The 20,606-nt window shown below is 45.3% G+C and overlaps 1 protein-coding gene across 2 annotated transcripts; it reads left to right on the top strand.

Annotated features, from left to right (window-relative positions):
- Positions 1–264: 264 nt before the first annotated feature.
- KLHL38 (kelch like family member 38) lies at positions 265–11,990 on the top strand. 2 transcript variants are annotated; one of them, XM_058815879.1, is made up of 3 exons: positions 265–1,623; positions 2,959–3,064; positions 4,615–6,343. In XM_058815879.1, exons 1-3 carry the CDS (start codon positions 274–276, stop codon positions 4,899–4,901), a joined length of 1,743 nt encoding a protein of 580 aa, XP_058671862.1. In that variant the 5' UTR covers positions 265–273; the 3' UTR covers positions 4,902–6,343. The 2 variants fall into 2 exon arrangements, with proteins under 2 accessions (XP_058671862.1, XP_058671852.1); XM_058815869.1 differs by lacking the exon at positions 4,615–6,343 and adding an exon at positions 11,688–11,990 and having other exon boundaries at positions 274–1,623.
- Positions 11,991–20,606: the final 8,616 nt, after the last annotated feature.

Below are 20,606 nucleotides of genomic sequence, written 5' to 3'. Positions count from 1 at the left end.
TGCCAACAACACAGGCAGTGCTGACCTCAGACTTGCAACCTATCTGATAACTTTATGAAAGTTTTAAAGGGTCTTAGCGACCTTTTGGCTTCTTTATTATTTTCCCACTGTGCTTAAACCATGTTCCATTTTTATGTGTAATAGTGAACGGATATTTACAGCAACATCAAAGTCCTGATTTGTTCCCTTGGAGCTGGATTTTTCAATAAAAGCTGCTAAGAATTTGGAGGTTTTTTCTGCCAAGTCCAGAATTCATCTCTCTCATATTTTGCTATGGAAGAGGGGTCCACTGAAGAGTTTCTCTTCAAAGACCAGGACTTCTCCTCTGAACTGCTGAGGCAGCTGAATGCTCTGCGGCAGAGCAGGATGCTGACCGATGTTACCCTCTGCTCCGGGGGCTTTGAAATCCCCTGTCACCGAAATGTGCTGGCTTCCAGCAGCCCATACTTCAAGGCAATGTTCTGTAACAACTTCAGGGAGAGTCACCAGCCTAAAGTCATTCTAAAGGGCATTGATGCCAATATTTTGGATCAGATTATCCTTTATGTTTACACTGGGGAGATTCTCATATCCACTGAGAATGTCTTGTGCCTCTTGGAGACTGCATCCATGCTGCAATACACTAAGCTGTTTGAGGCCTGCTCTACCTACCTCCAGGACAAGCTGACCCCTGACAACTGTCTGAGCATGATCAGACTGGCAAAAGTCTTGAACTGCCAAAGCCTGAATAAGAAAGCCAAGGCTATGGCTTTGAAATGTTTTCCTCTGGTGGCCTCTTCTGAGGACCTGAAGGAGCTCTGTCCCACAGAGCTCATCGATTACCTTGGGGATGATGAGCTCTGTGGGGAGGAGGAGCAGGTCTTTGAGGCACTGATGGTCTGGATCCGGCACGACCTCCAGGCACGACAAGGCTACATCCAAGAGTTGTTCAAGAAGGTCCGACTTCAGTATGTCCATCCAACCTTCCTCTTCCATTTCATTGCTAATGACTCGCTCGTTCAGGCCTCACCCACTTGCAGGAGCATCCTGGAGTCAGCCTGGAGACAGATGTTCTCCTTGTACAGCACCAACATGCCTGACATCAAACCCATGGTGCATGTTCCTCGCAGGTACTCCAACCAGGAGTTCCTCATCATCATCGGTGGCAGGAAGGACAGCCAGCAGACAACAAGGGATGTCCTGCTGTATGACGAGAAGACAAACCAATGGCTGAGCCTGGCCAAACTTCCCATGCGCCTCTACAAAGCCTCTGCAGTGAGTTTGCACAGCAATGTTTTTGTGCTTGGAGGGATGCCTGTTGTCAATAAGAAAAGTCTGGTCAGTGGTAATATTTACATTTACTCCCTCAAACTCAATCAGTGGAGGTTGATTGAGCACATGCTAATTCCACGTTACTCCCACAGAAGCCTGGCATATAAAAATTATATTTTATCATTCGGTGGAATTGGTGAAAACCAGGAAATCCTGAATTCTGTGGAAAGATATGATAGTGTCTACAACACCTGTGAGAGCATGGCAAACATGCCTGTTGCCGTCCTTCACCCTGCTGTTGCTGCCAAAGATCAGAGGGTTTACCTCTTTGGGGGAGAAGACATAATGCAAAACCCTGTTCGGCTTATCCAGGTAATGGTCAGTCCTGCTTGTCATAGGCAATTTCCTCTAAGCTATTCAGCAGTCCATCACCTTCATGAGGAAATCAAACCACTCAAAAAATGTCATTGTGTGTTGCAGCAAGAGGCAGGATGGGTTGATCCATGGCCTCAAGAAGCATTGCAGCCCTTCCATTTTCCTCTTCTGAATGTTTTTCAGGCAGCAGCCCCAGAGGTGCTGCTTTGGGTGTCAGTCAGCCGTGCCACTGGTGGGCCCCAGGGCCAGGGCTGCCACAGGTGATGCCATGGCAGGCAGCAGCAGCTCCCTTGCCAATCTCACCAAAATCAGTGCTTGCACGTGGCGCTGAGCGGGGCCTCAGCCTGCACCTGCTCGCTCACAGCAAACGCAAACACGATCATTAGGGTGATTAGATACTCACTCATCAAAGGGCCAGAAGTTAAACTGACAGTCATTTGGGATAAACAGCTGTGTTAAAAATGGGGCTCCTGCCACATGTTGCTGGCTCTCTGCCTGCTTTCAGCCGTTACACTCTATCAGGAGGAAAAAATACATTACATTTTTACTTATCAGATATGAAGCTTTAGCAAGATTGAAATGTTTTTTTCCCATGAGTGCTTTTCACTGTTCAAGGTGCTTTAACTAAGAAGGATCATTAAGCTAAGATGGCAACAAGGGCATGAGCAATGCTTTATAACGGTACTTCATTATCAGGGGGAAGGAAATGTATTTATCAGTTAGTGGAGAGATGGCCTGGTGATATTTGCTATATTAAGAAGCAGATAACACAACATAAAAGTTTGTGTCACACAGATGCAGATGATTGAATGATCATCATCTGGCAACAGCTCTTTTTCTCACGTAAATCGATGACTTAGATACCACTCTAAGTCCCTTTGCCAGTCTGAGTGCATACCAGTCGCTAGCATAAATATAGCAGCTGGGCAAACACAGCGGCTGCCAGCAGAGCTAGCTGAAGCTGAGGTTTGTTTGCCCAGGAAATTGCTAAGGCTAATAAGGAATACACAGGATAACTGGAAAATGAAATGAATCAGCTTGCCCTTTGGGAGAACTAGTTACAGTGATTTAACAGCCTTGCAAGAAGCTTTCATATGGCAGACACTCCTTCAGTGCATGTGCTAGCATCTCCTCAGCAGACAATCTTGGGGATCCAGAATGCTTTCCAAGGGGACATGTTAGGAAAAAAAAAGTGGGTACATTCTCAGATTTCCAGTGGTTTGAGCCAGAGGATTGTATTTATTAGGGCAAAATAAAACCCAAAGTTCCTCTGTCATTACAGATGTTAGTTAAAATGAAACATAAACAGCTGTGTGAATATTTTTTTGCCAGGTTTACCATGTCTCCAGGAATACATGGTTTCGTATGGAGACCAGAGTAGTGAAGAATGTCTGTGCACCAGCTGTTGTGATTGGAGACCAGATTATCATCGTAGGTGGTAAGGGCTCTGTTTCACCTTCCCTCTCCCTCCCCCTGCCCAGATCCTGGGGGTTTTTGCAGCCTCACTGTTTGGGGTGCTCCCTCAAAAAGCACCTGGATCTTGGGAAGGAAAGGAGGAGTGTGCTCACTCTCTTCTGGAGCTTCATGGAGTGTGCCCACTTCTCTTCTGGAGCCTCATGGCAATTGAAGTGGAAATAAATTCTCCATGAGGCACTTTCTTACCCCAAGTAGCAGTACCTGGGTGGAGAAAACTGAGGAAAAGCCAATGGAAGTTACTGCTCTTGGGAGGAAGCCAGGAGCATGGGGGTCCTGACCCTCCCCTCCTGACTCACAGCCTGGTCCTCCCTGTCTCCTCACTTGGAAGAATGGAAAGCAGGGTTACCACAAGGCCATGGATGGCTTGCCAGGATGGGTGGGCTGTAGGTCTATGAGGTGTTGGTTGGTCTTTTAGCTGCCTCCTGGGGTTAACTGTGAAATATCCCAAAAGGAGTGTGAAACACTTGGAAAGAGGAAACTTCTCTGTGTCTTTTTCAACCTGAGGACCAGCCTCTGCCTGTGGCAGTCAGGAGTATCATGTCATTGATAACTGGGCCCTCTACAGTCCTTAATGCCTCTTCCCTGACTACAGACTGCTGGGACTAAGCATGTGTTGAATTTTTTAAGGAAAAATGAGACACACAGCATCTTTAGCAAAGCAGAGGATTGAACCCAAACTGCACAGGACTTCAAGGCGGTGTCACCCCTCAGGGAGAGACCACTGCTATCCTTTGCAGTGAGAAGAGGGGAGGGCTGAGTCCAAAGGTCCAAGACTATCAGGCTTATATCAGGCAGATTGCCCTCACCTCAGACCACACTCATGTTTTTCTGTGTGGGCAAGGTCCTGCTGGGTACCAGGCTTCCACACCCCCACTGCTCCAGTGCAGTGGCCCTCTCACCAGCACTCATATCATATCGTATCGTATCGCCTCTCAGCTGATACGAGGTTATTTCACCCCTCAGAGGAGGAGCTGCCCAGTGGCTCACTGGCATGGTGGCAGCACAGATGTGATGCTGAGGGCTTCAGGAGTGCAGTGAGCACTGGTGGCACCATGCTATTGCATACTCAGCCCCAGTCAGCAGACAGCTACAACTCCAACCCAACAAGGCCCATCCCATGTGCCACTGGTTTCTGTATTTCCAAGTGAAGCTCTAAGATTCTGTTTGGTAAAAAGAAATATTTTCAGATGCTTGAAGGCATATGCAGGTAACTGCAAGCCCAACTCTGTTTGATAGATTGGTTGCCTGATGGGTGGGCTTTATGGCACTCATCAAGCCTTGGCTGCCAAGGTGCTACGAGACAGGATGAGGACAGACAGGAAAGGAAGATAGACAGCGAGGCATCCCTGTGACACATCATCACTTCTTAGTTTAGATATATTAGTTCTTCCAAATTATGTACTGCTATAATATGTTTTATTGAAGACCAGCATGAAATATACCATTATTATTCCTTCTGGCCATAAGTGCTTAATTCCCATCTGTCTCTTCCACCTCTGACTTTGCCTTCAGGGTACACCCGGAGAATAATTGCTTATGATACAAAAGGCAACAAGTTTGTTAAATGTGCAGACATGAAGGACAGACGAATGCATCATGGGGCCACTGTCATCAGGAACAAGCTGTATGTCACAGGAGGACGGTGTCTCACCTCAGACAATGCCATCAAGGACCTGGATTCCTTGGACTGCTATGATCCAGAGACTGACACATGGACACCAAAGGGGAAACTGCCACACAGACTCTTTGACCATGGGTGCCTGACACTCCAGTGTGTCCCCTGTTCTAACCTTCTCTAAACAACTCTTGGTACTTCCTTGATATTTTGTGCTTTTCTTCCCAGAAAGAGCCCACCTCACTCTGCAGAGAGCACTTGGGGAGTCTTCCTGGGGTCACACAACGTCCTGACCTTGAAGGCACCCCCGGCATTAGTCCTTCCAGACCCTGTGCCAGAAAGGCCATGAGCTTTGCTCACACTGTGTTTACCTGGCTGATATTGCATGTGGTGCTGCTGAGTCCAGTCTGGAGGCCTTACCCAGCATCTCAAGAGGAAACAGGAGAAAGAATGGCTTAAGAACCCATTGTGGGAGTTGTCCTTGTACTGACTTCAGAAGTGAAGGGGGATGCTGCTGTCTCCATGAAAAGTAAGATCTTTGCTGTCATGCAAACTCAGCTGCCTGCCACAGCCCTTTGCTGCTCATTGCTGACCAAGCTTTCCTTTCCAGTGGTGGCAGTGTTTAGAATAGGAAGCCTCAAGCTGCAGTCTTATAACCAGCCCAGGAGCAGATGCCTGAGTTCGCTGTGGTGGTCAGCTCATAAGAAATAAAATTTTAATGTTCCTATCAGCTAATTAGAAATTGGCAAAAGACTGATGCTTGATCCGAACTCTCGTATTGCAACAAGAAGCAGATTTGACTTTTCTGAGCTAACACTCTTCCACAGTGAGGGAAGAATTTTGTTCCATCTGCCTGGCCTCTGAAGAATCAGGAGAAGACAGGATGGAAATCAAAATTGTCTGCACCTTCTTTTTCAAGGGATCTTATTTTGCAGGGATCTTTCTTCTCCTTTGGCATGAGGAATAGCAGTGGAGTTAGTTAGGATGACTTTGGCTGATGGAGTTCCTGAAATGTAGAATAGCAGAGGACACATAGAGGAAAGGGGATGTAAAAGAGAAGAGGTATTTGGGAGGAACAATTTCTTTTTCCCTTTCTCCTCTCTCCAAACCACTGGAAAAAAGCCCATGAGACAAAGCCAGTGACAGGAAGCCAGCTTTCCAAGAAGAGCAAGTCTAAATCTGCCACTTGGCAAAACAGCTCTGCTCCACCAATATTTTCGTGGGGTTCTGCCACTAAGTGCATACTTTGAAAGGGAGGGGATTAATCATCAGACACTGAAGAGGCTGTGAACTGCTGTTAGGTCACTGGGCTTGGTAAGATTGCTGAGATAGCAAGGAGCTTTACAGATGACCACTATCCAGAGAAAGGCCAGCAGAAACAACACCCCTTTTTCTTCATATTTGAAAAAAAAGTGGAACTTTTCAAAGGATACAGGATGGCACGAGGGAAACCGTGCTCAACTTCCTCTTCACAAAAGGCTGCACAGTCATGTGGTCACCACCACGTTGCAGAAAACCAGCTCCAGACACTAAGATCCCGTCCCATAAATTGAGCAGAAGAGTGACAGAAATAGTTGACAAAGTAGAGGGCTGGAAGGAAGTATTTAGTATCAACTGCTGGTTTAATAATGGAAAATAAAAGGGCTATTATTGTTTGCATGAGCTTTGTGTTCAGGAGTCCCCATTGTTCCCTCCCTTTGTTGATAAAGGGAATTGTTTTTGCACCAGTGGGTATTGCCAGGGTTTCCTTCTAAGGGCCTGAGTAAACCTGTGAAAAATGAGTGGGAACTCAAACTCCTCTCCCACCTCAGAAGCCTTTGGCTAGATTTCTCTTCTGTCCTTCAGTCTATATCATCATCTCCTCCCTGTGCAGAGCAGAACGAAATCATGGCATTTGCCAAATTGAGCGGGAGCAGTGATTCATCCTGTTTCCTCACAGACCAGCTCCAGCTCTCTGGAGAAAGAAGCCTTGTCATGGCCAATTATGGAAAGTCTGCCCCAGGGAGATGTTTATTCCTAACCCTGCAGTGCTGCCTTCCCAAACTCCATCCTGTTGTGACCCTACTCAGCTCCAAACTCCAGGAGACGCCAGTTGCTGCCATGCATTTTAGCTGACACATATTCCTGCCAGGCTCGTGACTGTACCCAAAACTGAGGGGAAAAAAAACTTGACTTGGGGCCATAATCCCATGTTTGCAAACCATTGCCTCAGTCATAGGTTTACACTTAGAAGCAAAGAGATTTTTTTTTAATTCCCATATCATATAACTAGTGATTTTCTCTGTGCTCATGTGGGACCAAGCAGTACCTTGCAGAGCTGGGCAGGAAATGGGGAGTGCAAAAAGAGGCAGGGTTGTGGCAGGATTGAGCACAGCATCTTTCCCCCATCTCTTGGGGAGCCCCCACTCGACCCAGAGGTACTTGGAGATGCCAAGGGCTATGGCCAGCTCTGCTCTGGCTGCAACCTTGTGCTCCTTTCCTTCTCAACCTCTTGCCTCGTGCCCATAATTCAAGGAATTTGGGATTGCTGGGCATTAAATTCAAAACCTGGTTTCTAATGTGCTTTTGTCTTGTGGTGAGTTTTGATGCAGACTCTGCATCAACTTTTGGGGCTCTTTGAAGAAGAGGGGTTGAAATCAGAACACAGTGTTGAGCCTTTCCAAGACAGACAAGGGATAACAAAGTTGCTCAGTCACAGGTGGGGAGAAGCACACACAGTTCCAGGATGGGATACTCAGCTCTGGGTGGGCACGATGGGGAGAAGGGATGTTGCTTTTCTGATCAGGTGCTGAGCACCACCTGGACCAGTACCTAATACCATCCTCACTGCTCTACAATTGTAAAAGCACTCCTAGCAAGGGTTGGCCAAGGTACCTCTTTCTCCATTGTCAGGAAGGGAATGTTTGGAGCAGGATCTGCAAGGTTGTCACCACCTGGTGCACTTTTACATGCTTTTTCAGAGGTCTGATCATCTAAATATTCAAGCATTTGAGTACTCACCTAGATGGGAATCCCCTATGGGAGAGCAGCAAGGTTCTTCACAATGCAATGATTGCCCCATGAAAAGGTGGGAATTTGTTGCTCTTCATTTAATAACCATGGAAGCCATGGAAAAGAGGCTTTTTAAAAAGATTTCTTCTTGCAACTTCTATAAAGGTTGAGCACCTGACACATTTTTTCAAATCAGGGAGTGCTCTAAAAGTTCATAATCTCCAAGGCCTTGTCCTCAGGTACCCTGACACAGTCACTAGATAAAGGAAACTGTAGGACCACATGGCTGAAACCAGTCTGTTCCATGGGACAGTGAGTTACCCAGTCCCTCATGGTACTTGTCCAAAACACTGAAAATCTCCCACGAGATGCTCTCATCCTTCCCCAAGTAACAAACTTGAGGTATTTTGGCCTCAGAGCTTTTAATACTATCTTCTTTGTGCTGTACCTTCTGCCACAGAGATAAAGGGCAATTGATTACCCCTTTTAGATGCGAAATATTTTTTACATCTTTAGAGTTTATTAGAATGTTTCAAAGTCTGTAGACTAAACAAACCCAGCCCTTTCAATCTTTCCTCATAAGTCATGTTTTCTAGACCTCTGATCATTTTTGTTGCTCTCCTCTGGACAATTTTCAGTTTGTCTGTTGGTGGTTTTTATATTTATTTAATTGCAGGTCCATGGCTCAGCTTTGCAGTGCTGAGAAGGGCAATAAACCCTTTCTGCATCTTACCTACAGCATTCCTGCTCTCAGAGCCCAGAAGGATTTTGCTTTTCACAGCAGCAGCACAGTACTAACTGGGGCTCAGCTGTTAAGGAATGTTTGCAAGTTTGGGCAAGGTCACGTGGAAAGACTGCAGGACATCCAGAATCTCCCAGGGTTATTCCCTAACTACATCTTTGCTTTGGCTCATCAGGATCCCAAGTCAGAACCTGTCGAAAACAATGTCTCTCCATGGCTTCAACAAGGGGCTTTGGACATGACCCTAGTTATTGTGTTCACAGCTGGGTTCTTCACTAATTCTATTAATTTTAACAGCAAATATTTAATGGTTGAGTCATTTTTAAAATTTTTTTTTGTTTTTAGTACTAGGGGAAAAGTTTCAGGCAAAAAAAGAAAAGGAAGGGAGGAGATTGCATTTTCTTTTCAACTTTCTTCCCCTTGCCTTGCTGCATACCCAGAGCTGAGTCCTGCTGCACAGGGACCCTGTGGCAGCAACTTTGCTTTGATCTCAGCAAAGAGTCGTAGGTTAAGCCTGTATTTTTTCACTGTAACCATTTATCAAACAATGCAGTCTTTTCCAAGGGCAGCCTTTTTTTCTGCAGTAATATGTTTATAATTATAATGCATTTCCTACTTCTTTCTGATTAAACACACCTGACAAAGTAGGAAAGATGTCAATGCATAAATAAATGGGCACACCAAGTTTATTTCTTTGTCAGTCCTCTTTTTCCAAATGCCAAGGAGTTCATTGCGAGGTGAATCCTGTAGTTGAGAAGGAAACAATTGGTAGAACATATTTGAATAGCATACAGGGTAATTTATCCCTGGCATTGTTCCTTAGCCTGACCTGAGAGCCATTAATAATTGACAGCAGCACAAACAATCCCTTTTTAAAAACATGAACATCCATACTTTTTTCCAGCAGCTTGAATGCTCCCCCAGCAGAAGTTGAAGTCATATTCTCCATGGCACAATGAGCGTGAATTCCTCAGTGCAAAGTTTCACCTGCAAAGGAGCTGAGATCTGCTAATTAGTGGACTGCTAATGATGTTTTCAGTGGCTAAATTCGATGAGTTTGCCCACAGTCCAAATGAAGCAGAGTTCTTATGGACAAACTGATGTCTCAGGCTGCTGGTGCCACCAGTGTCCACAGGGCTCCTCAGAGTTTGTGTTGGAGCCCTGAGAGATTGGTGTGGCCTCTTCTGTTTATTGATGTTTCCAAAATAGTAGCAGGGTAGCGAGGAGCCCAACTGCTCTGTCACTCTGCAAGTCACCCACTGGCTCCAGCTGCTGCCTGTCAGTTCTCTCCCCAGAGCTCTTTGTTTGCCTGCACTTCTTTCATGTTGCAAGAACCCTTTCCCAGAAAAGCAAGCAGCAGCACATCTTGAGCAGCCCTGGGCCAACAGGCACATGTCTTGTGGCTGCTTTAAACACAAGGCATCTCTACAGCTTCTGGAAACTTCTGCCTTAAGAATTGGGGGTGAGCCACGAGGTAAAACCCTGCTGGAGGTGGGAAAAGGCAGAATAATCTGGTCCACTTCTTCATCTGGTCAGGAAGATGCCTGTAACCATCCTCCTATATCTAACCTTCCCATGTCCAGTTCTCTGAAGTTTGTTTCTTGACCAGGCTCTGCCCTCTGATGAATGAGCCATGTCCCTCCACCCCTCCCTAAAGCAGGCATGCTGGGACAAGGACAAAGGCATGTCTGCCTCCTCAGATCCCCCAGTGCCACCTCTGTAATGACATCCCCTGAGTTTTGCCCCGGTCTTGGCACATTTCTGAGTTTTCTCTCTGCTCTTGGGTGCCTTCCTAGGCTCTGCAGTTGCCCTGAACCAACATTTGGAATTGGCAATGACCGCCCAGAGCACCAGGAAGTGACACCAAGGGCTCTCAAGTCCATATTTTCAAACTGATGGGATGCTTCTGGTCTGGAAAATTAGCCCAAATCAATCTGGGCCTCAGAGCTGAACTCTGGCACTTCTCTTTAAGACCTGGGAGACCATAGGGGAATGTGTTCAGCCCCAAGGAGCAGAGAACAAACTTAATGGAGAATGCTGCATGTGAAACTTGGCTACAAAACTTCAGTGCTGGGAAAGGGCAGTGTTTTATCCAGATCAGCAGCAAGCCCTGGAATTAATAGGCTTGATTAAACTATTTTGATGTGCATGGTATGTGGAGATAAGGGCCCAATTCCCTAGGGTTTCCAGTGAAAATCAGATGTTAACATAACAGTACGTGACATTCCCTGACAGGAGTAAGGAACACTGCTGGAAGACAAGAGACAAGTACAGACCAAGGGGCAAAAGAGGCACTTCTGCAGAAAGCAAAGTTGCCATGATCTTGCTGGATCTGTTTCAATGCTGAAATGACGTGGACCCTGGCACCAGGCAGATCGAAAGCAAGGGAACTGTGCCTGCTTTGTGTTGTTATGACACATATATTTCCCTGAAAATGACATTAAAATGTTCCAGAGGCTCAAACATTGTTCTGTTTATCTATTCCCTGGGTAGGATCTTGGAGACAGCCTGAGCACTGCAGAATATAGCCTCTGTGAAGGAAACTTGGCCTCTGGCATGAGGACCATCAGCAGATGTGAAATGGGAAGCCAGCGCGTCCGGGCATACATGACAGTGTCCCACAGCCTGTCAGGGCTGTGTCCCTTGGAGACACACAGGGGGGTGAGCCACGGGAGGACACTCCCTGCCATGCACTGAGGTTTGCCAGAGAGGGAGCAGATGGCACAGAATGATTCCTCCTCATCCCACTGACCCTGAGTTCATCCTGTGCAGAAACATGGAAAGGCTCCTCATCACCCAGGCTGTGTCAACAACACCTCAGTGCTTCAGGGCACATTTCAGCCCTGGCACTCCCTTGCAGTGGAACTTGCAGCTGAATTAATTCATTAACTAATGAATTAATTCACAGTGTGGACTAACTCATGTGTGTGCACGCAGGGCATCCAACAGAGAAGACTCCCAGCAACTTAACAGAGTGCCAGCTCAAACCTTGACCAAGGAGGAAAGCAGAGAGGTCCTATAGATGTTCTTCAAGCTGCTGTGATATTTAATGGCTAATTCATTTAATGGCTAATTTAATGGCTAATTAATGGCTTTTTAAATGAAGGAAGTCTTTGGCCTTGGTAGGTTCTGACTGAAGGCTTGTGGCTGAGAGATGCTGTTTATAGCCTACAAGAGTTGTCTGCTCATAATAACTTGGAACAAATGTCAGTAAATAGAGCCTGTTTTTTCTTCCAGGGGCTCTGGAAATTTTTTCAGGGGAAAAGTAGCAACACACAATGGAAGAAGGGTTGCAGGCAAACTGAACTACAACTGGCAGAGAAGTCAAAAGCATGTTTGTCCTTCCAACCTCGTGCGTATGTTTTTTATGGCATGAAATGTGACATGCACAGTCAATCACGGATATCAAGCTGAGAGTGTGTTATTTGTGATGGCAACATAAAACACACAGGCCCTCACTCCAAAGAGCTTATGAGAAACTGGGAGCTGAGGACACAGATGGCCCTCAGAGCACCATCAGCTGGACTTCCAAAGCATCCAGCTCATTCATTAGGCAAGAGCAACACCTTAAGCTATAACCTTCATAACTGAAGTAGAAGTGAAATAAAATGAAACAAAATGAAATAATAAAATAAAATAAAATATAAAATAAAATAAAATAAAATAAAATAAAATAAAATAAAATAAATAAAATTCAGCTCTTCCATGTGTCTCCCTGGTCCACAAATCAGCACACAAGTATGATCAAATACATGCCAAGGCCCAGGACTTTCTGGAAACTTGGGCAAAACTGGCTGCATCAACCTTTCTATTCCCAGCTACCTCATAGCCAGAAGGGAAGCATTACCCTTCACCTAGAAGAAGAGGTTTTTCCCTTAATTTTCAATGTCAAGATTTTTCCCTTTCCCGGGAAAAGTAGCAGAAGGGGTGGGACAACTGTAGGAATGGGCACACACCTGGGAAATTGGATCCCTTCTGCTTCTAAAAACAAGTGATTTATAGAGTAAGGACCAAACATTCAGACAGCTCAGGGAACTGTGATTTCCAGGAACAAGCTATAAAATAATTTAGATTGTCTGAAAATAATTTGACATTTCTCTTTCAGATTTCCAAAGCAATTTCAAAGGTAAGGTAATAGGTAGTGCAGACCAATCTTCCTAGGACTGCCACTGGTGAAGGGAAATGCAGCTGGGAAAATGATTACATGGATCAATAGGATTTTGCCTTTATCATATTTGTTTGACTCTAGAACACATTTTCCTCTACTGATTTGTGGCTGGACCACTGCAAATGCATGGATTTTCATGTAAGTACAACACACTGATTTGTGGCGTCAGTATGTTGGTGAGGAGCTTGATGAGAAGCAAATCCCTGCCCAGGTTCTAGCAGAAACCTTCAGCCACACTGATACTGCCAGGCTCAGTGGGATAGGCACTTGCAAACAGCATGAGTCATTTGCCCTGAAGCTGTAGGAGCAGGAAAGATCTGAAGATCTAGATCAAATTGGCGAATCTGCAGCATCTGACACAGTTTAAGAGGTTAAGCCTATTTATAGACAAATGAGGGTAATTTTCATAGCTGAAGGGATTGTATTTTTTTTTTAATAAATTCATAATAAACTCTAGGGAGGAGAATACTGAGATCTTTACTCAGATAACTCTTTGGAGATGAGAGGAAGTTTGTGCAAGACAAGGATGAAGGAGTCAGTAACTCAAGAGTGCATTATCCTCTCCCTGGATTAAGTTTTGCTTTCAGGACAGTACAAAGCATCCCTGTGGAGCCAGATCTTGATCTCCCTGCCTGGTGCATAGGTGGGACCTACACAAGTGCATTTGAACAGGGAAACAGGGAGAGACAGAATAGATTTGCATCTGCCAGGAAACAAATAGCTTATTTTCAGAGGCATTTCTATCATCACTTCTTGTCTTACTTCTTCTTTAGTGAAATATAATGTTTATTATTAAAAGGGGACAGCATTTTGCTCTTTTAGTGACATGAAATGAAGTAAACATTCTTGAACAGACAAATTGTGAGCTATTAGCCCTACAGTCCTGTGGTAGATCACACCCCTTTTCATTCTGGTCATGTCATTTGCCTGTGGATTTTGACTGAGGCCACACACCCCCCACCACCCCAGGGAAAAAAAAAAAAAAAAAAAAAAAAAGAAAAGCTAGCAGGGCTGGAGTGCTGAAGTCAGCCCCCATCTCCTTTTCCTAAGATGTAGGGGTTTCAACACTGCTTTCCATAGAAATCGAGGATGTATTGACTATGGACTTGTAGACCCATGGGGAAAACAGGACCTTACCAAAAGGACACAAACACTAGCAGGATTTGCAGGAGGATTGGGCCCATGGACTAGTGATGCTTTCACTTAAACAAAGGCTTTCTTGCTTGGAGGCAAGCTCCAATAAGCTTGAAGATTTGAAAATCATCCCTTGGAGGTCATCTGAAACTTTTTCCAAATTCAGCATAATGATGTATGGATGTATGGAGCACTCCATACACGCAATTAATTCCAGAATCTGCAATTTCTGATCATGCCAAAACATGGCATTTCCATAACATCCATTTCTACATCCCAGGTCTGGAGAACCAGATCCCTGCTTGTCTTCCTGGAAAAAATCAAATTTCTCTGTTTTTTCACTGTTTTTACACCAGCATTTCTGAAATGCCTTCTTATAACATCCTCTCAGTGTCTGTTTTATTTTATAAGGATAAAAATGCATTGAAGTCTCATACATTCTTGCTGCTTTCAAGCTTCTCTAATTATGTTATTTATATGAATTCATTCCCTTTTTTTTGGGGAATTTTTTTTTTGTTTAAATTTCATATACTCAATGGCAAAGACAGAGACCTGCAGGGTGTGTTGTTTTAAAAACCATTTTATTTTGTCTGCTCTGTGATGAAAACATCTCTGCAAATGTAGGATTGCAAAGATGTTTGGGCACCTGCCATCACTCTATTAACTTTAAGCTGATCCTAGGAACTGGCAGTACTCGACTATCCAGTTCCCAAGTAGCATTTGTGAACTGCAGGAGTCCTTCAATCTTGTCTTCCAAGTATGATTCCTTGGGTGCCTGCACTCACCACCTGTCTTGGTAAGCTCAGCTCAGCCTGAAATCTTACAGCTAACATGAGACATCTTCATTCTTTGGCCTCTGCATGTGTGTCTCAGTACAAAAGGGGACACAGTGTGAAGATGCCCAAGCTGGAAACCCAGGGGGCTCAACAGCATAAATTTCGTCAGCGCTTGTGCAAGTCAGAATTCCTACTTTTTGCCCTGCAGCTTGACCTGACAGTAGATAGGTCAAAGGCTTCAAAGCTGCCTTGTGGCCTTGGCTAAGTCTCCCAGAACTAGCATGGGGGTCCATGGATCCCCTGTTTTTCATAACTTCCCAAAAGCAGCTCCAGTCAGTGTGCTTCAAGCAGGGCTAGCAAATCAAGCAACTGCCTTTGAAAACTCTGGCCTTGGTCTTTGTGACCAGATCCTCTTGATAACAGCACTGCCTGGAGTGAGCAAAGAGCTTTCCTTGTTTTCCTCAGTCAGAATTCAAGCAAACTTTTGCTGACCTCTTCATTTTGGCCATTTGATTTCAACGGGAAATGGACTGCACAGGGAACTTGGACCTCAAGCCTTGTATATTTTCTCTAATATTCTTTTATCTTCACTAAAAAACAATTACTAATATATTAAGCTAATGTTTCTCTACAGAGGGTCACACACAGTTCAGCATGCATCTTGCATCCAAGGATTTCTCCAGGTCTCCAGTGTTAAGTTTTTCTAAACAGGTCGGCTATTTACTTGCTGTTACTGAGGGGAACAAGCAGAACCCTTCTAGGTGACATCCAAACTAATGAAAGGAAAACCATATGTAAACCATACTTTCTGGAAATAAACTAACCCTTCTACATTTACAGGGTCAGGGGAGTACGAGTGACCCCATATATCCCCATGTGACTGCCCAAGTTTCTACATAGCAGGAGAAAACAGGTCACACAGATGTAGTTACAGAAGTTGAAATGGGGATGCAGGGAAGATGAGGAAACACTGCCAGATTTAGAGTAACAGGTGGTTCCTCTGTGGCACCCACAAGGAACGAGTGGTGCAGGGTGCTGAGAGCAATCTCTGCTGAGACGCCTGCACAACACGGGGTGGAAAAGTGCAGGGATGGGGCACCATGGAAAATAAACAGAGGAACCTGCACATGGAGCATCAGCCCTTTCCTATAATTGGTCCTGCAAGGAACTTGGGAGAAATCTGACCTACTGATAAAGACTGTACTTTAGGACTTTGGAAAAACGTGATTTAGGCACCTGCTGCCCAGACTATGTCTTACTATCAACAAACAGCTTGGCCACGATGCATGGATCCCAACAAGTGCTTAAATACCTTCACAGACGTGGGTGTTGCTGTCTCAGTTCTCCTGTTTCCATGCTGAGCAGAAAATAGCTGGTCTCTAGTTTGCATGTTGGAGAAGACAAATGCACTCATCTGTATCAAATGCTATTTGAAATGAGGTTCGTATTTTAGGGGCCCACTCAATTCAGAAGAAATAACCCATCCCCATTTCCAGCCCAGCAGAGGCACCTCATGTGACCCTGCAAGTTTCTGCCTAGCAGAGGACAGGTCACACAGAGACTGTGACAGAAACCCAAACAGAGCACTGTGATCCAGAGATTATCAAGGCCTGGCAGCTCTGGGAGTGAACTCAGAGCAGTCAAGAAGAAAACAATTAGCACAAGATTTGAAACAGTCTCTGGGGAAGCTCAGAAAGACTTTTCATAGGCATTTCAGTGTCTCATATGGACACTGAGCTGGGTTCTCCACCATTCCACCCCTCATGTGAGCACTGGCACGTAAAGTAACCACAAAATACTGCAGTCATCATTGACCTCCACTTCATGTTCTGAAGGCTGCCCAAGAGAAGGAAGAGCTGTATTTTAACATACTAAGCTTACAGGATTACACTGCTGCCGTGTATCCAGAGCTTTCAAAAGGTGCAGCCAGACCCTCCCTAGTCCCACTGACCTTTTCCTATTGATGACTAACATCAGGCCTGCCTGTAGGAGTAGAGACCAAACCAGCCCAGAGTGGCAGTTCCTTGTCAGGAACTTTGTTCACCTTTTGGTGCCACATTTAATAACTCTGGGTTGCACTTATTGGAATACATTTTCCAGCAAGTGGCATGCCAAAGCCTTGATGAAATCAGGCCTTCTGTCTCATGTCAATCACCTACCCTTTCCCAGTTCAAAAGTACTATCCATGCTGCAAAGGCAAATCCCAAGGAGTGCTTCAGCCCAGAGCATGCAGATAAACCTGGCCTAGCAATATGCTGTAGTAGAAAGAAGTCATAATCCAAAGCCTTCAACCTGTTTTCCTACACTTTGTGTTGAACTACAGACTCACCAAATTACTGGAGGTACTTCCAAGTGTCCTCCTATCTGTTTTATGGGAAATCTTTCATGGACAGTGGAGCTGGAATGTGCATCCAGGCATGGGTATCTACTAAGGGGCATCAAGCTGGAAGTGCATCCACCACCTTATTTTGCAGATAATACATGGTCGTTACAATAGATTGATCCAAACAGCTGATTACAAAAATATGAAAGATAAATTATGGTGTGGGCAAAGTTAAGCCTCAGCTCATGGCCCAAGGCTATCCCTGCTAAATATGCAAAAGTAGACATTGTTCTCACCCTAGATTAGGTTATACTTTCAGTTCTTGTTGTTCCCTGCTGTCAATGGGAAGTATGTTCTCTGGCATCTGCATCAGGCCCGTTTGCACCAGTCCCCGATGGCTGCAGAGCTGCAGATTCTGCTCGTGGGTGGTGACTTTGCCTCCTGATCCTTTGTTTTCAAAATGCAGCTGCAGAGGAGAGGAACATGGCATCATTATTGCTATGAAAGGTCTTTTCATCCCCTGTGGTTTCCGGGTTAGAGCTGTGTTGGCTGAGGATTCCTCCCCCAGGGTGGAGGAGTAATGGAAACGCAGCCTAAAAGAGGATCAGGAGGAAGATGTGAAAATGAGCACAAATTTACAGTGTATGAGTCAGTGCCACAAGGAATCTCTATCTCCTAAGTCAAGATCACACCTCCTCTTGGTACAGCAGAGCTGTTCCCACACAAGGAGAGGGCATCCTGTGGTGTTCAGCATCTTAAAAAAGACTTATGTCCTGACTGAAAGTTTAATAGTGGGAAAATACTTTCAGGTCAGTAAAACTGCAATTTCCGAGAAGGGTAAGAAAAGCAAGCATGGCATGCTGCATTCATTATCTGCTGTAAAATAATATAGACCAGGCACTGGGGCCAAATCCTCTGCATCTGCAAATCAACAAAGCCTTACTGATGCTAAATTGATGCTGCTCTGATTAATTCTGCTGATGAGCTGGCCTCTGTCATCCAAACCAGCTTGTATTGTACTGTAAGGAGTCCCCCATGGCAAATTATATTTTAAAATTTTCATTAACAGCCTCACTTTAGATTGTTCAGAGGAATCAAACTGTAGCTCTAGAACAAGGAGTAGACAACATGGCCTGAGAAACACCCAAGACAACAGGTCCAGTGCTGAGTGTCTCCAGACTTCCTGGCCCTATAAATTCTGCAGTCCTTGGCAGACTGGGGCTGCCAGTGCCTGGAGCTCCAGCCTGAGCCTGTGGGTTCTCCAAGGCAGATACCAAGTCCTCAGAGTGGGAAGAATTTGTCCTCCAAGGAAAGAGCCATGGCCCAACAGAGAAAGACGTTCTCTTTTAAGTCTTTCTAAGCAGAGTGAAGCTCAAAGAGCAGGGCCAGGATTGAGCCAGGCAGGATTAGGAGGCTGACATTCAAGGCAGCCACAAGGCTGACCAGAGAAGCTGCAGTCTGCTCTGAACCAAAGGTCCAAGTGATTGGCACAATTGTGCTAAAGAAGCAAATGGAAAAAGAGTTATTTTTATTCCTGTATTTGTCTTGAGAATCAAACACTTAGCTAAAGCAGAAATGTGATGTAAGAGGGCAGGTCAGAGCAGAGCAACAGGGGTTGGGACAGCTGGTGGGACTGCTACAAGGACCTGACCATGGGCTGTCCCTCCTGCTTGGCAGCAGCCCATGGCTGCTCCGATGGGCCACACCAGTGCAGAGAGCAGCCTCATGCCACACTGCCTGCTCACCTGTCACATGCAGGCACAGCAATGCACGGGCAGTGCAGCAGCAGTGCTGAGCCTGCCCAGGCAACCTGGCAGCCCAGGGAGGTGCCTCACATTCCTCTGCATTCCTCTGCCATGAGCACAGCTCGTCCGGCCGCACCCAGCTCCTGCCAAGGCACATCTGTCCCAGTGCCAGCCCTCCCACCAGCAGCTCCCCTGCTGGGCAATGCAGGAGGAGCTCCTCCAGGAGAGAAGGTGCTCACAGAGGTGGTGGACAGGTGGTGTTGCTCCCCATCTGTGGGCAGATGGTTTTGAGACAGCTGCTTCCAAGGAATTGCAAGATGAGGATTACTCATGCTCAAACATCTACCAGCCCGGGACACAGCCCAAAAAACCCTGGACAAGGGAGGCCCAGGACTCAGACCAGGACAGAAGCCTGGACCACACCTGTGCCCTTGGCACCCACTTCCCAACCAGGTCCCCAAAGGTGTCTGTGCAGATGTGCACCTGCACAGGCAGAGGGAACACTTGTCACCCCCTGGATCACCAGGACATGACCACAGGCAGGCCCTGAGCCACAGGGGTCCATTCGCCACATCTCCTGTTTTGGGGGGGCTGTGGCACTGTATTATGAAAGCCTGTGTGTAATTTCTCAAGTAGCTCAAGGTCTCTGCTGCTCTCAGTTTATAGGTGCAATGCCTTTTTCCCTAATGCTAGACTGAGAAAATGCTGCTGGCATCCAAGGTTCAGGATGTTCCCAAATAAATATCCTGTTTCCAAGGGCATATGAACATCTTCCATGAATTTGCATGGCTAGAGCCTGGTGAACTGCTGACAATGCACTAGGAAGAGCAGGATCAGGTCATCCTCTGGAATCCATCTGGGCTTATTTGGAAGCAGACATTGTTTCAAATACAAAAAGCTGAGTAGAAAATGCCATTTGTCACTCTTGGGAGCAGATTTTCATTGTAGAGGCCCCAGTCTTATTTAGATTAGATTGCCTCATAATGTGCAGGTGATTTATGCCATTCTTCATCTATAAATTATATTTACATCCACTCCATGGTCTCTTTGTATTGCTAAAGTGTAGTAATGTAACCGTAGGGTAAGTGAAAAGGATAATTTGTGTACAAGAAGAAATTAATCAGAATAAATATTTGCATGAAGAAGAATCTTTTTCATCTTGGAAAATATTCTGCCTGGTTTCCTCATGTGAAAAAACCCATTCACAACACAGATTTGCTCTGCAGGCATTGTTTCCCGTGACCCAAACACCACAGATATGTGCTGCATCTTCCTCTGAAATGGGGTCAGAAATTATGAATCTCTCCTGTAACTAGTGCAATTTTTATTCACAGTATTTATCCAAAGATACCAAGCAGAGAGTAAAGAGCAATCTGAATTGTGAATGAGGATAAATTTGTCGTGCTTGCTTTTTCTTCATTCACTTTTCCAGCATCCGGAAAACACATCTCTTCCTATTCTAAGCTATTTTTCCAGGATGATTTTACTTACAGTCAAAAATGAGCATTGTGAAACCAAATGTTAAATTTAGATCTTCAGGCTGTTTTCATCAGAACAAAAACACAGGGATTTGTAGCTGTCAGCTTCCCTAGAGCTGATTCACACAGAAAGACCAAATCCTGAGCTCAATTAACTTAGGGTGGTTTCCAGTGACACTGGAGACAAAGGCATGAAACCAAGGTGCCTTTGGACCTTAGGATGAGGAATATTTTGAGTGTTTCAGGCAATGCCCAGACTGGGAGAGGTAGCTGGGAGAGAGCCATTTTAGTGGTTTCTCATTGCTAGCTTCCTGCTGAAACTTTTGAAAGAGGAAAATAACATTTCTGCTTTCTCATTTTTCTTTCTATTTTAGGATATTATTTTGGCTACAGTTGGAGCTTTCTAGCTTTGAGAGCCAAATTCTACCATTAGATCAGCAGGGCATTTTATCTGGGAGGGAATGAAAAATATCTGGGACACATAATGGAGGATCAGCAGGATTCTTCTCCAAATACTAAACACTGAGACAAT

Source organism: Ammospiza caudacuta, chromosome 1, assembly GCF_027887145.1.
Source record: "Ammospiza caudacuta isolate bAmmCau1 chromosome 1, bAmmCau1.pri, whole genome shotgun sequence".
NCBI lineage: Eukaryota > Metazoa > Chordata > Aves > Passeriformes > Passerellidae > Ammospiza > Ammospiza caudacuta.
This window is presented reverse-complemented; position numbering and strand designations above follow the sequence as displayed.